Source organism: Indicator indicator, chromosome 4 (genome assembly GCF_027791375.1).
Source record: "Indicator indicator isolate 239-I01 chromosome 4, UM_Iind_1.1, whole genome shotgun sequence".
Lineage (NCBI taxonomy): Eukaryota > Metazoa > Chordata > Aves > Piciformes > Indicatoridae > Indicator > Indicator indicator.
In genome coordinates this window covers 19,159,283-19,172,492 of record NC_072013.1, presented here as the reverse complement: position 1 = coordinate 19,172,492, position 13,210 = coordinate 19,159,283, and the positions used below count along the sequence as shown (strand labels likewise).

The 13,210-nt window shown below is 37.5% G+C and overlaps 1 protein-coding gene across 3 annotated transcripts in view; it reads right to left on the bottom strand.

The window, feature by feature from the left end:
* The window catches only part of UNC79 (unc-79 homolog, NALCN channel complex subunit), a 104,110-nt gene that overhangs the window by 43,430 nt on the left and 47,470 nt on the right, over positions 1–13,210 (bottom strand). For 2 of the 3 annotated variants that reach the window (XM_054400252.1, XM_054400253.1), the window contains 5 exons: positions 10,757–10,939; positions 9,665–9,827; positions 6,971–7,120; positions 4,292–5,512; positions 1,897–2,004 (listed from right to left, as the gene is read on the bottom strand). In XM_054400252.1, the coding sequence (XP_054256227.1) occupies positions 1,897–2,004; positions 4,292–5,512; positions 6,971–7,120; positions 9,665–9,827; positions 10,757–10,939 (1,825 nt within the window). The remainder of the gene's footprint in view (positions 1–1,896; positions 2,005–4,291; positions 5,513–6,970; positions 7,121–9,664; positions 9,828–10,756; positions 10,940–13,210) is intronic. The other variant, XM_054400254.1, reaches the window with a different exon arrangement.

Genomic DNA, 13,210 nt, shown 5'->3' with positions numbered 1-13,210 from the left:
TTTCCATCGTTTCCAGGGCAAGGATTTTAAATAGATGCTTTATCACTTTATCAAGCATAGAATTTTCTGATGAAAGAACAGCAATTAACATTGGAACTGACAAGACTGCTTGGAATTCAGATGCTGTCAAAATACAGAATATTCTCTCTTTGAATTTTCTTAACAGCATTTGCGATTGTGATTACAAAAATTTCATGCATATTTCACATAATCAGGCTACTGTTGGTTTGGAATTCCAGAGTTATTTATCTGATTTCTCAAGGACAGCCATGATTCCAAATATTGGTAAGCTAAGAAAAAAATTCTAAAAAGCCAGAAAACCCTGAGAGCTGTCAGCCTTTGAACAGTGTTGGAGCCAGGCTGATTTCTGTCGACCAGCACATGACTTCACGCCTATGACCAACTAGTAGCATAGGGAGGGAAGTTTTCCTTGATCAAGTTGGTTTACAAGAAACCTAACAATCTTAAGATCAGTGACCTTCATATAGTAGCTGCTGAGTCTTTCATATGTTAGCTAGTAACCTAGTCAATCATCCCTTTATTGCTACGGAATTCTCTACTTAAGAAGTCCAAAAGCAAAATATTCCTGTCACAATGATGTACGGCTTCTATAGCTAGGCATTGGGTGTACAAGTAATATTGTCTATTTGTCTTACATAAGTGTCTTGTGCTCATAGTCCTGATCAGGGCTCATTATGCAAAGCACTGTAAAGACATGGAGTAGAAGGTCAAAAAACTTTCAGACTAAAAGGACAAGAGATTAAATAGAAGCATTCATGTCTCTTTTTGCAGTTGGAAACTGAGGTACCACAAAGAGGAAAGGAATATTTACAAAGGAATGTAGGCTCAGTATCACATGTACACTATTCCTGATTTCATATATTGGAATTTACAGGAACACCTAGCACTCGGCAAAACCAGAGAGAGATAGGACCTAACAAGCACCTCTTCAGCTCCTTTAGTAAGCGACATTTGTACGGCCAACAAATGTACTCTGACTACAAGATGCACATGACATGAAACTCTTGTAGTAAAACTAGAGAGGAAACCTCTAATTTGGACTACTCATCTAGCATGTGTAAAATAACATTTTCCTTTAATAGCCCAGACGTCCTCTCCAATCAAATCAGCAGAATTTCAGAAATGGCAGTTTAGCAAGACAGTTGAGCAGATCTAGCAGCTCGCTGGTATCAAAGCAGGTCATCATTTCCTCCCCCTTTTCCACTAGTCAAGACTTCTGCCTCATCAACCTTCAAATGTATTACTTAATATTACCTAGATGGACACATTGTTATGGATTTTTTTAGTGTTCTAAGACACCCCTACCTTCCAAAATCATCTATGTCTGCTCTGTTGAGCCATATGCCAATGCCTATTTAAACAAACCCAGTTCATTTTCCTTTGAAATATGTATGGTAAATAGATACTGCGTTTTGGTGAGCAGCTGAAGAAGTGGCATTTCAAGGCTTTTTACAATAATTCAAATAGATTTATTCCTAAGGTACAGCAAGAAATGTACTGAAGACCACAGTAACAGCCACATGGAGCTCTCATCCTCTGCTTCAGTGCACTGACAGCTGACAATGCTTTCTCTTACTGGAAAACAAACATTCAGCTTTAGTGAAGAACTGCTTTTAGCTCCTAACTAATTCAAGAAAATCACATTTGCCATGTTACAACAAGAAAGTTTTGCAGTCACTAACTGCTAAAATCCTACTGATTTGGGATTTGGGATTTAAATCCCCAACACGGATTTAAAGAATTTAATGATATCCAACACAGCTGTACTTCCAAGAATCAATGAAACCTGGGGAAAGGCATTCACTATACACGATATCCATCTGACACACAAATACAGCAATTTAGATTTAAAACTGAAACCAGAGGTAAGCTTACTTGTTACAGAAGAATGACTACTTGTCTCTGGGACACCTGCTTCAAGGGTCGGTGCAGATGATGACTCTCTTGGCATTTCCAATGTTGAAAGTCCTTTGGCAGCAGAATCTGCAGGTGAAAACTGTGCTTAAACTCTTACTATTTAGGATCAATACATATTTTCCACCTACTTTCTCTCTGCATGCCTTTTTCACATCTTGTCAGCCATCCATTCACCACCTGGCATTCCCAGCAGTTATAAAACAATTGAGTGTGTGTGTTGTAATTTATAGAAGCACAGCGATCTAAGCAGATTTCTATCTATGTTTTTTGGAGCTTAGAACTAATAAATCCCACTCACTGACTGATTATCAGAACTACCAACATGGAAATAAAGGAAGACCCACTGATGTAAAGCTATTTTAAGTGACAGCTTAGCATCTTTTAACAGCCTTATCTCCAACATGTTACTGATTTTCATTAAAAAAGCCACTGATCTAGCAGTTGATCCTGAAGATTCAAAGAGTAACATTGTATCATTAAAAAGAAAAATAACCTTTGAAATTAACATTTTTATTTTATAGTAACTGATACTGTCACTATGTGAAGAATAAAGCAAAGAAATTTTCAAGTGTTGATGGCTGGTTTCAGTGCACCCTATAAAGACAAATATGTATGTGTGCTGTTAAAAGTCTCAGGCAGGAAACTCTGTAGCCCAGCACTGTGCGCTTGAACCAACCCATTTGGATACTTAATTCAGAGATCAGTTATATCAGAAGCCCTTCTAAAACATATGGAAGTAAATAAGCTGAAAAACCTTGAATAAGACTTTGAAGTTACAATCAGCCCACTATGATGATGATATTAAATCTATTTAAATGACATACAACACACATGTTCTCAAATAAACTAATCAATAAGGCTAAACAAAGCAAAACAGAAGAAATATATTAAACTACTCAAGTCACCAGACTACCTAGTCACCAGCACCGCCTGCATCAACCTGTAATGCAAGTACTTAATGAGTCATTGTGAATGTTTTATGCTCTCCTTGGATGACACACATAGATGCATGCAGCCAAATGACTGTCATATATGCTACAATCCTAGATTCCACGTGGGGGTTCAGAACTCCAACAGCCCTTCCAAGCTATTTCAAGAACGACAGTGTTAGTTAGTAAATGAAAACTGGCCATTACTACTGGTGAAAAAAAAACATTAAGTCTATTTGTGTAACTCTTTCATGACTATTCTTCTCTAAGAACCTATGTGAAAGATTCAAAAGTACTCGACTCTTTTGTTTTTACAAAGCTCCAGAGGTTCTCCAGCTTAACTGGATTCATAAATGGGATGATAAGCCTGAAACATAAAATGAACAGCATAACAATGGTCACACTGAACAATTTCTCCTTGTAAAAGTGGAATTTTGTAATATGAAATTATATTATGGTTCCCTCTGAAGCAATTTAGGAAGAAGTGAGCTCAGAAAGGCATAAATATTTTAACTTCAGTGGGAAAAAAAAAGAAAATAATTGATTCTTTCCTTTTTTAATTAGTAAGTTTAAAAAAGAGACTGGTAAAATTCTAATAACTGAAAAATCCTAGGGGAGGAAGAACAAAACAAAAACACCCACACAACAAAAATCAAACCAGCAGGAGGAGGCAGGAGCACACAGCCAGTTGGAAACTGTGGTAACAGCTAAGACAGTTTCTCTCCACCTGAAAAACTTTGTAGCAAAAGCAGCTATTTTGAAATGACCTGGAAAAACTCGGGGTACACAGAAATAATGTATGGCTTTACCCATGCTTGAACTTTTAACTTTTAACAAACACATGCCCTGTAAACTCTGCAGCTACTCGATAGAAGGAAGGCTACAAAAAGGTTTTAAGCATATAAAACCAAAATATGTGTGCATATCTGGTCTTAAAGGCAAATTGTGGTTAATTCCAAGCACTCTTAGTTCTGAAGTCTATAGCCTGCTCATCTTTACACTTTGTGACTGTTTGCTTTCCACTGCTCTATCCTTGCAGAAGAAATAATGATCAAAAATTACTATGCACAAAAGAGAATCAGTGTAGTATGGACGCGATTAGCAGGATAAAAGGCACAGAAATATGACTATTTTTGTGACACCTTCCATAAAGAGGCCACTCCCTAACTTGGGTATTAGAACCAGTATTTTCATCAATGAGACCCATTTATTTCCTTTTCACACATGCACAATATCTGTATGGTTAGTGCATTCCTTGTGAGAAACACCTGTCTGAAAGGATTCAGCTCAGTCAGACCACATCAGATGCTGTATATCCACACAGCTCTCTCTCTGTATACACACACATCTCTCCTTACACTGCTTTGTTACTAAAACCTTCATACAGTAATAAGATCTCTGACTGGGTCAGTGATTGAGCTCACCTGCCTCCTTCTGCTCTCCCAGCTTGTCAAGAATGTTAAAGGAAATGTCCAGGTATTCTCTCTGAATAGCACTGACAGCAATTTTCCTCTGCTTCCTCTGGCGAGGAACAATCTGAATCTTAAATTCTGACTCCTCAGTCTCTTCTTGTTTGTGCTCCATGTTTTGTTCAGTGTCGGACTCTGCATTGGTATCCAGTTTATCACTTTCTGTTTGGTTTTCAGAATCTTCAGGGACTTTAATAAGGACCATTTTTACATTTGGGCTCGGAATTGCTCCACTAGGCCTAGTTTCCTCCATGCTGAGGTCAGAGTTATCATCAAGGGACATTTCTGGAAGGGCAAATGACTTCTGCAGCAGGTCCCTTTTTTGTTTCAATGTTAGAGGGTTCCCACAGGACATATCCTGAACTTCTGGCTTAACTAACTCTGAAGAATCCTTTTGATCTTTGGGAGAGGTGAAAAGGATCTCATCTATTCCTGATGAAACATTATTGCTTGTATCCTTAGAACTAAAGTCTTTGGAGCAATCTTCAATGCTGAACTGGACCAGCGGAGTTGTGCTGAGGCTGAGTGCAGAGACATTGACAGGAGTTGAGGGAGACGACACAGTAGTTTTGCCAGAGACCTCATCATTCACCTGGTTTGTTGTTTCTTCTTCTTCATCATCACTCTCCACTATTCTAAGGGGAGGAAGTGGTTCAAAGACTAAAGAGTCACTGTCTGAAGTGGAGAGTACTGAATGCTTCTCAGGACCTGATGTCGAATCAGATGACAAATCTATCAGATCTAAATCTTCCTTGGGACCAGCAGGTTTAACTGGAGAGTCCACTTTCACTTCATACGTTTCCATGCAGTTTAGCCTAACTTCTGGTATGACAGGTCTTCTTGTTTCCTGGAAACTCTCTGTACGAGGAAGGTTTTCTTGTGTTTCTATGTTTTCAGCTTTAGTAGAAGAATTCTGCCGAGATCGTCCATAGTCACTCTGCCTGTGTATGGCATAAGCAGCAGGGGCAGGTGGTTTTTCTAAGTCACACCGGTCTATGCAGGACTTCCTGCGATGTTCATCTAATGAAAACAACAGGGAGTCTGCATTCCCTATATCAAGAGATTTTTGTTTTAGAGAGCGCAGTTTTTTTTTCTGAATGCTTTCTTCTCTCACACAGCGTAGAATGCTGTCTTGTAAGGCCCCCGTCTCTCTATATTCAGCCAGCTCTATTTCACCTGATTAAAACAGAAAGAGCTAATACTACCTCGGTTGAAGACACCTGGCAGATATCTTCATTATCTCAGAATTCAACATGACTGGCATTTCAAACACAAACCCACTATTAGTCAAAATTGTCCAGATTTTGTTTTAACTCCACAGCCACATTACATAGATTTTCACAATGAACAACAAATAAATCCCCTACTATCTGGATAATAGGGTTTATCTAAACTCTATCCAAATTGTACTCATCCTGGACAGATGTACCCTGAAGATAGACTGTTTAACCTTATGCACTAAAAAGAAAATGGCAGTGTCAAGTAATTTCTACAGATACTTGGGGTGGCTGCATTAGGCATGACAGGTGAAAGAAGAAATAAACTATACAGACCATTCTGAAGAGGTCTTAAAATAATTTTGGACTACAGCATCACAAACATTATTTGGACATCACTGTGTATTAGAGTGCACCTACATGTTATTTACTGCAGCAAAGTGGGCTTAAAATGGGTGCTTCTAATTCAAGAAGCAAGGGTAGCAATAGCAGTGAGGATGTGACTGCACAGGCCTGAGATCAGATGTGTTCAGAGAATTTTTCCCCCCAGTGACACTAGACCCCAGCAGAGTCTAGCTACTATCACACCACACATTATCACACCACATAGCCGTACCTCACTGTCATAGGGAGGAGCAAAATGAGCACAGTTATACTTGCTGGCACTACCAGTGCATTGGTATTTTGCTATATGAACACATCACAATTAAGAACATTTTAAGAAATTATCCCTGTTGTTATTATGAATGACATATTTTCACATAAACCAGTCATTACTGATCGTTATTATCCCCATATTTCAAAACATTACACATATGAAGCATGATGTAAAAAACCCACAGCAAGAAAAGTTAGAATAGATTTCCTCTAGTCAAAATCATTCCCCTTCCTGTGTGAACACTGCAGAGAAAAAGGTTAGGTGAGGTGGTGGTGGAAATCTCTTCACTTTTTCTTTTTTAGGGCATTCATATCAGAAACAGAAATTTGCAAACAAAATACTTCCTATTTTTCAAAACCACCAAATTACCCTTTTTAGCAATAGAAAACCATAGTAGTTCAGCAGTAACCACAAATTTGCTTACCCTGAAGGCCGATTTCATCAAAAAAATCAAGTTTTTAGGAAAAAAATAAATTTGAGTAAAAATCTTCAGCAGAATAAAATTGCAGCACATCCTCTTAAGCATTTTTATATTCAAAAGAGTTTAAAATTTCAGGTATTTTTATTTTGGAGTCCCTACTTTGAGATACCTGCAAGACAATTAATTCAGGGAAATGAGAAGTCCCTGGTCTCAAAATTCAGAGTGGTTGTATTCAAATTAGGCAGTGCAATAAACATTACAAAGAAAGGTGGTAGCTTGAAACTAAGAGTAGGAGATTCTATTTCTGTATGAGTTTATATTGACAAAATAATTCATACTTCTCTGAGCATTCATCTCAACTGGTTGATATTTCACCATTTTGCTGCCACCAATTCTTTTCAGTCTTGCAAAGAAAGTTTGAGATTCTTTATTGCAAGGTCCAGTTGGTGTATCATGAATATCAGATTCATCAAAAACACTGTCTTCCTCTGCTGGAGAAAGAAAAAGCTTTATTATTCTTAAGAGAGTGCAATTCCATGAATTAAAAGCTGTCTATTTATAAAACCTCAGCTAGTTTCAATTAAACTTGAATTGGAAAGTGAAGAATCATTGGATGCAAGAAAATTTATATCCCAGATATAACTTTGTCATTCTTGTTACATCTTGAATTAAGGTCAGAAAGGACAAAGATAAATGAAAAATGGGTTACAACGCAACAAAAGTATACCATGCTTTTACCATCCTAAGTTGATCTTCTCTACTGCTAATAAGACAAATTCTTTACATGGAAGAAATTCAATAGATTTGAACATTGACTTGAGTAAATTGAAGTAAATTGAGGAAAAGCAAAATTAGTACAAAAACTGAAAGGTCAGTAAAAAAATAGGAAAAATGAAATAGGAAACAGGAAAATGAAAAATCAAGAAATTAATAATCTGGGGAAGCTTGTAATAGTAATAGAATGAGACTGAAAAATGTTCCTTGTTTATTCTAGTAAGCAAACATGGAAAGGAAACGCATTTGGTGTCTAGAATTGAAGAGGCAAGTAAGACAAAAAACTTAGAATGGCCAAAACACAAAGACTTAAGCTGCACATTAATATCTTTAGCTTTGAAATTGCTGGAAAGTTTCTACCACATGTGAATCTGTGGAACTGCAACCTAAAAGCAGCAGGGATAAGATACCTTATTAATATTATGAATTCAGAGCTCACAGTAATAATTTCTACAAGGACTCAGTAAGTTAGGATATCACTTTTAATGTCATGTCCTACGTATCTAAAGCTTTCTTCCTCTTGTCAAAAAAATGCTTCTTTTCACAAGATTTAACATCAATTCTGCAAAGGCCACTACACTTCTCATGATCCTCACAACAAACTTTGACAGTAAAAACAAGGAAAGGTAGGAAGATCCATCTTTAGCATAGGTAATTTTGCTGCTCAAAATTAAACCCTCATCTGGTGGTCATCTAAATAATACCTTGACGACGACATCAGCACACACGTTACCTGACCAGAGACTAAACAAGCTTCTTTAGAAAGTCTTCAACTTTCCAAGTCCCTATGGAATTATATTGGCTGCTTCTTGGAGGTGTAAAAAAAATAAAAATAAAAAACTTACCTTCAGCAAAGGAAGAGAAGCAGCCCTACAATTAACTCAGCATTTAGAGAATAAAATGTGCCCATTTATGGTACTTTATCTCTGATAAGCCCAGCTTTGGAAAACATGTAAATATTATTCTCCTTACTTTAAACTTAGGAAAACAACAATGAATTGAGACACAAGCCACCCAGGGAATCAGTGTTGGTCATGAGATTGGAACACTTTCTGTGAACAGCAAACTGAGTACTTAGGCACCTTGCTTTGTCTTAGAAATATCTCAGAATCAATCCAGAAATTGAATATATTTTATAAATGTATTATTACTACCCTCAGCACTAAGTCATTATGAATTAAGTCATTAACTCAAAACAAAAACAAGTTCAAAGTCTACAGTTATCTGAACCTTCTTAGCCCTCTGCTAGCAATACGAAATGTCCAATTGAGTGAGAATATCCAACACATCATTTACATCCACTTTAAGGTTGCTTTATTTTGCTAGAGCTGAGTAACAGGATGCTCAGGTAAACAAAATTATGCATCCTTGTTCTATTAGGTATCTTTCCACAAGCAAAAAGCAGCAAAATAGGAAAAGGTACTGACATGCATAAAAAGGGTGCTTCTTGTATTCTTCGGAAGAGTTAGGTGCACACTATGAAGACTGTTTGAGAAGAAGGATGTAAATAGCAAATCAGCAGCTAAAAGGCAAAACAGCTGAAAGGATGTTAACATAGGTTAACATCAGAAGAATCTGTTAATCTTCCACCATAAATACCTATCACATAATAAACTTCACAATTTTAAGGAACTACACTCAGTGGCATTATGTTATCTCAAGCCCCAAACTTAAACCAGTTTGCACCATCACAGGACTTTTGCTACAGCTAGCAAGCACATGCAGATTTAACCACTAGATGAGGACTGTAAGGATTGATTCTCTTCTGCCTTTAGATATCCACATCATATGCATCTGTATGTAAAGTGGCCAATTTCAGCTCCTTTTACAGAGAAAAGCAAACTACCAACTGAATTAACCATTTTCTCTTTTCAGCATCAAATATTTGCTACTCTGCCATGTTATTATGAAGTATAATCAGAATGCAGTGCCAGGCTCATTGCATACCTCGTGTGTGGGCATGGTCAGTTAAGATTGTCATAGAAAAGGCAAGGGACTATCCAAGCATGGTGACTAAACTACTCAGTCTAAGGTACACTCCCTGCAAGAGATGCTAGACTGCTGTGTTATGCTTAGCCTACAGAGAAATTGCTTATTTTACTATAAATGACCACAGCTGGTCAAATAAGTCATACCTTGTATTTAGTTCTGAGTATTACATTCTGAAAATCAGACTATATTTACCCATTTCTACAACATCTGCAAGACTGAATGAGTTAAATCAATGACTATCTAATAAATGAGAGTTTTAAAAGTACCTTTTTCCTTCTCACTGTATCGGCTTATGTTACTGTTGTCACTATACAAAGGACCAGCAGTTGCATGGGGCTTGCAGCTGTGATACTGAGCATTGAGGGTATTGACTGTAATGTGGATTAGGTGAAGTACAATCTTGCTGATTTCACAGTCTCTGTAGGGGTACTGCACAGTGAAAGAGAAAAACTTCAGATTAAAAATTAACTTTTCTCCTTGGATAAACATTTAGGTGGAAAAATTATTTTAAAATTGTCAGCTGGATGCCCTTTGCCTCCCTTTGATTGTACATTTCTAAATACACATGAGAAGCAGGAATGTTTTCAGCTTTGCACACAGAATTTTTCAAAAAATATAAAGAAATCCAAATTAGTAACATTTAATATATTATTTTCTTGATTTTGATATGGCAAAACCATTTATAATAACGCAAAAGGTTTCTCATCAGAACTGGTCTCCAAACACCTATTTTAATCAGCATGTTATCACTCATTTCTAGTGTCTGCATGCCCTACAGACCCGAAAGAAATTTGTTAAGTATATCAGAAGTATTCACAGTTCCAGATTAGTGTATAAACACAATACATTTTAACAACACTCTAAAAAACATCACTCAGCTAAAGAATACAAGCTGTTAACTGGGCACTCCCCCCATTTAAAGTCATTATTTAAAAAAAAAAAATTCTATTAGAAGTGCTCCTCATTATAACTTTATACAGCATTTTCCTGTTTTTAAATCCGGATTTTTATTTCTCAGCTAACAATTTGAAAGACTATATAGACAGCAGAACTAACAGGTCAGCAGCACAGATGAAAACCTATAGATTCATAGAATGGTTTGGGTTAGAAGGGACCTTAAAGATTATCTAGTTCTAACCCCCTTGCCATGGGCAAGGACACCCTCCCTCCACTCAGGCCAGATTGCTCAAGACCTCATCCAACCTGCTTCAGATATTGAAATTAAATGCAGTGAGTAAGCAGATCAGAGAGAAGTGTTCTTTACAGTTGCTTTCACTTGCAGTACAGTTGGGTGTTCCCTGTAACACATTTCAAACTGAAGAGTAAATTTTAATGTGGACAGTTTTAAGACCACTCACCTTGTAGAGAATGACAAGCAAAGCCTTTAACCACATCTGCCGAATGTGAGGTTTGAGGGACCACAGTGAGCAGCGAGGAGGTTGCTGAAAGTAATGCCTTAGCTGAGGACAGCTGCAATATTTCAACACCTGAACTACCAAGGGAAGAAGGTGTTTTCCCAAGTTGATATTATAGTCCATCACCTAAAAAGAGTATTAGCACAGGAGGTAGCTCACAAAAAATCAAATCCACTGTTGCTGAAAAGCAAAATTACTAATACAGTTAAGTGAAAAGAAACACATTTCTAAAGGAAGTCTATCAGTGAGAAACCTGCTGTCAGCTTGCCACATTCTCATTTTAGCTAGATAGGTAAAATGAGACAAAAGAAGACATGTTCTGAAAGTCTTTCAGACTGCATAGTCTAAATTTTAACACACATTGGAAGCTTCATAAAATGTACTAAGAGATATTATAGCACAGATTGATCATGCTTCAACAAGCAAAACCATATTAGGTGTATCCCATGTTTAACAAACAGGATGCAACTGAACGCAGTTGAATCTTGACAGTTAGGTGCACTGTGGCCATATATTCCCACCACCCTGACACAATCATGTTTTCAATTGAAACTGCATTGCTAGTTTTCATTATCTTATCAGTCCAGCAACATTAGCTAAACTAGATCATAACAAGAATCCACAAAGCCCTTGTCTCTTACACTGACCTCAGAAAGGTATAACACCAGGCTAAGCAAACTTCACCACTACTCCCCCCCCACTATCTAACATGTCCCTGCAGTTTCAGTGGACTTAATGCACTTTATTGGGAGCCCTATACATCTAAACTGACACAAGCATTCATTTAATGCACATCATCCCCTTCTTTCAGGCCTGTACTTCCTTTTTTTGGTCTTCTTTTTATAAGAACAAGGGGATGAGCTTAATTTACAAACATAGGGTTCCTCTCTCAAGTTCCTTTCTGAACAGAAGCCTTTCTCCTGTAAAATTCTCTAGTTTGATGTGCAGCTGTCTCAAATTTTTGTGCTGCATGCATAGAGCATAGAGATGAATCCCACATCTATCCATGTAGGGCTTGCCTGCCAAAGAGATGTCATCACCAAATAATGGTCCTAGCCTTCAATGTCCTGTCCCCTCAGAGTGTGATGCAGTTGCATAGCATGCTAAGGAAAAACTCATGCATACAAGGAAGTCAGAGCCTTGGCTTAACACAGCACATACTGTAATGTAGATATGTCTTCAGCTGAGGAGACCTATTTTTCAAGTTGTCACAGAATAAATGATGCTGGAGATACTGAGCACATCCCAACCCTGCTGCTTGTTCACACCGGCAGGATTGTACAACATTGCCACCATGTGGGGCAATACCACAGTGACTGCAAACGTCAGAACCTGACCACTTCTGCTGCTAGGCAGCAAAAGAAGGCATTTCATGCTTTCAAGAATTTCAAATACCCAGATTTTATGATGCCAAATGCTAAGAGACATTTGATTTTACTTTGTTTGTCTTAAACTGACCATTCCAACCAAGCCTGGAATCAATGACACAGCAAGTCAGCCCAAATACTTATGACTAAGGAAAGGAGTGTAAATGAAAAAGATCTCTTAAGAGCCCCATACTGAGTTTTCACTCTGCAAACACATCTTTGGGTTACAAACAGCATTTCCCTTGTAGCAAAGGTGATTCCCAACAGAAAGCAGCCATACAACTAAGAAAAAGAACCCCCCCACACCCAAAACAAATTTGTTTTCTTGTCTGTTAGATGTAGAAAAATCCTGACTTGCTTAAGTTCTCAAATTTAATTTAACATCAGGGGAATCAGCATTCAACTACAAATCTTTTCAAACAGAAATGGCAAATTAGGCTATTGTAAGACATTTTAAAGGATGAAGAGGAAAGACAGGGGCTGATATTTAGAGTTGCAGTAAGTAGTACAGTACTTACGAAAATTGGGGTCAGTTTTGATAACTGAAATTTGGGAACCCAAGTTTGGAAAACCCAAATTTGGAATACAGATAGGAAAAAAGTTGAAGATACTGCCCTGTGATCTAAACTACCACTTCCAGACTCTCAATAAAATGGCAACAGGCCTGAATCTCCTGTTACGTACTTCAGCTTAAAGCTGTAAAAATAAAAGATGATTAACAACATACAGCAATGGTGTTCCAAGGCAATGGATTGGGGATACATAAGCAACTACCCAGTTTGCATTAACACCTTTTATTTTGTCTACTAAAACACAGACACCTGACTTCTCCATAACTGTCAAAGTTTATCCATGTATCTACATTACAACTGACCTCAAAAAATCATGAGTTTCAGTGTGTAAAACAGAATCCTGATAAGTATTGCAGATAGAAAAGAGGCCAAGACAGCTTTGAGCAATGTCTGAAGCTCACAGTGAGCATTTTAACAGCTGTGGCAGGTGGAGAGCTGAAATTACAGACCTTTCTCTC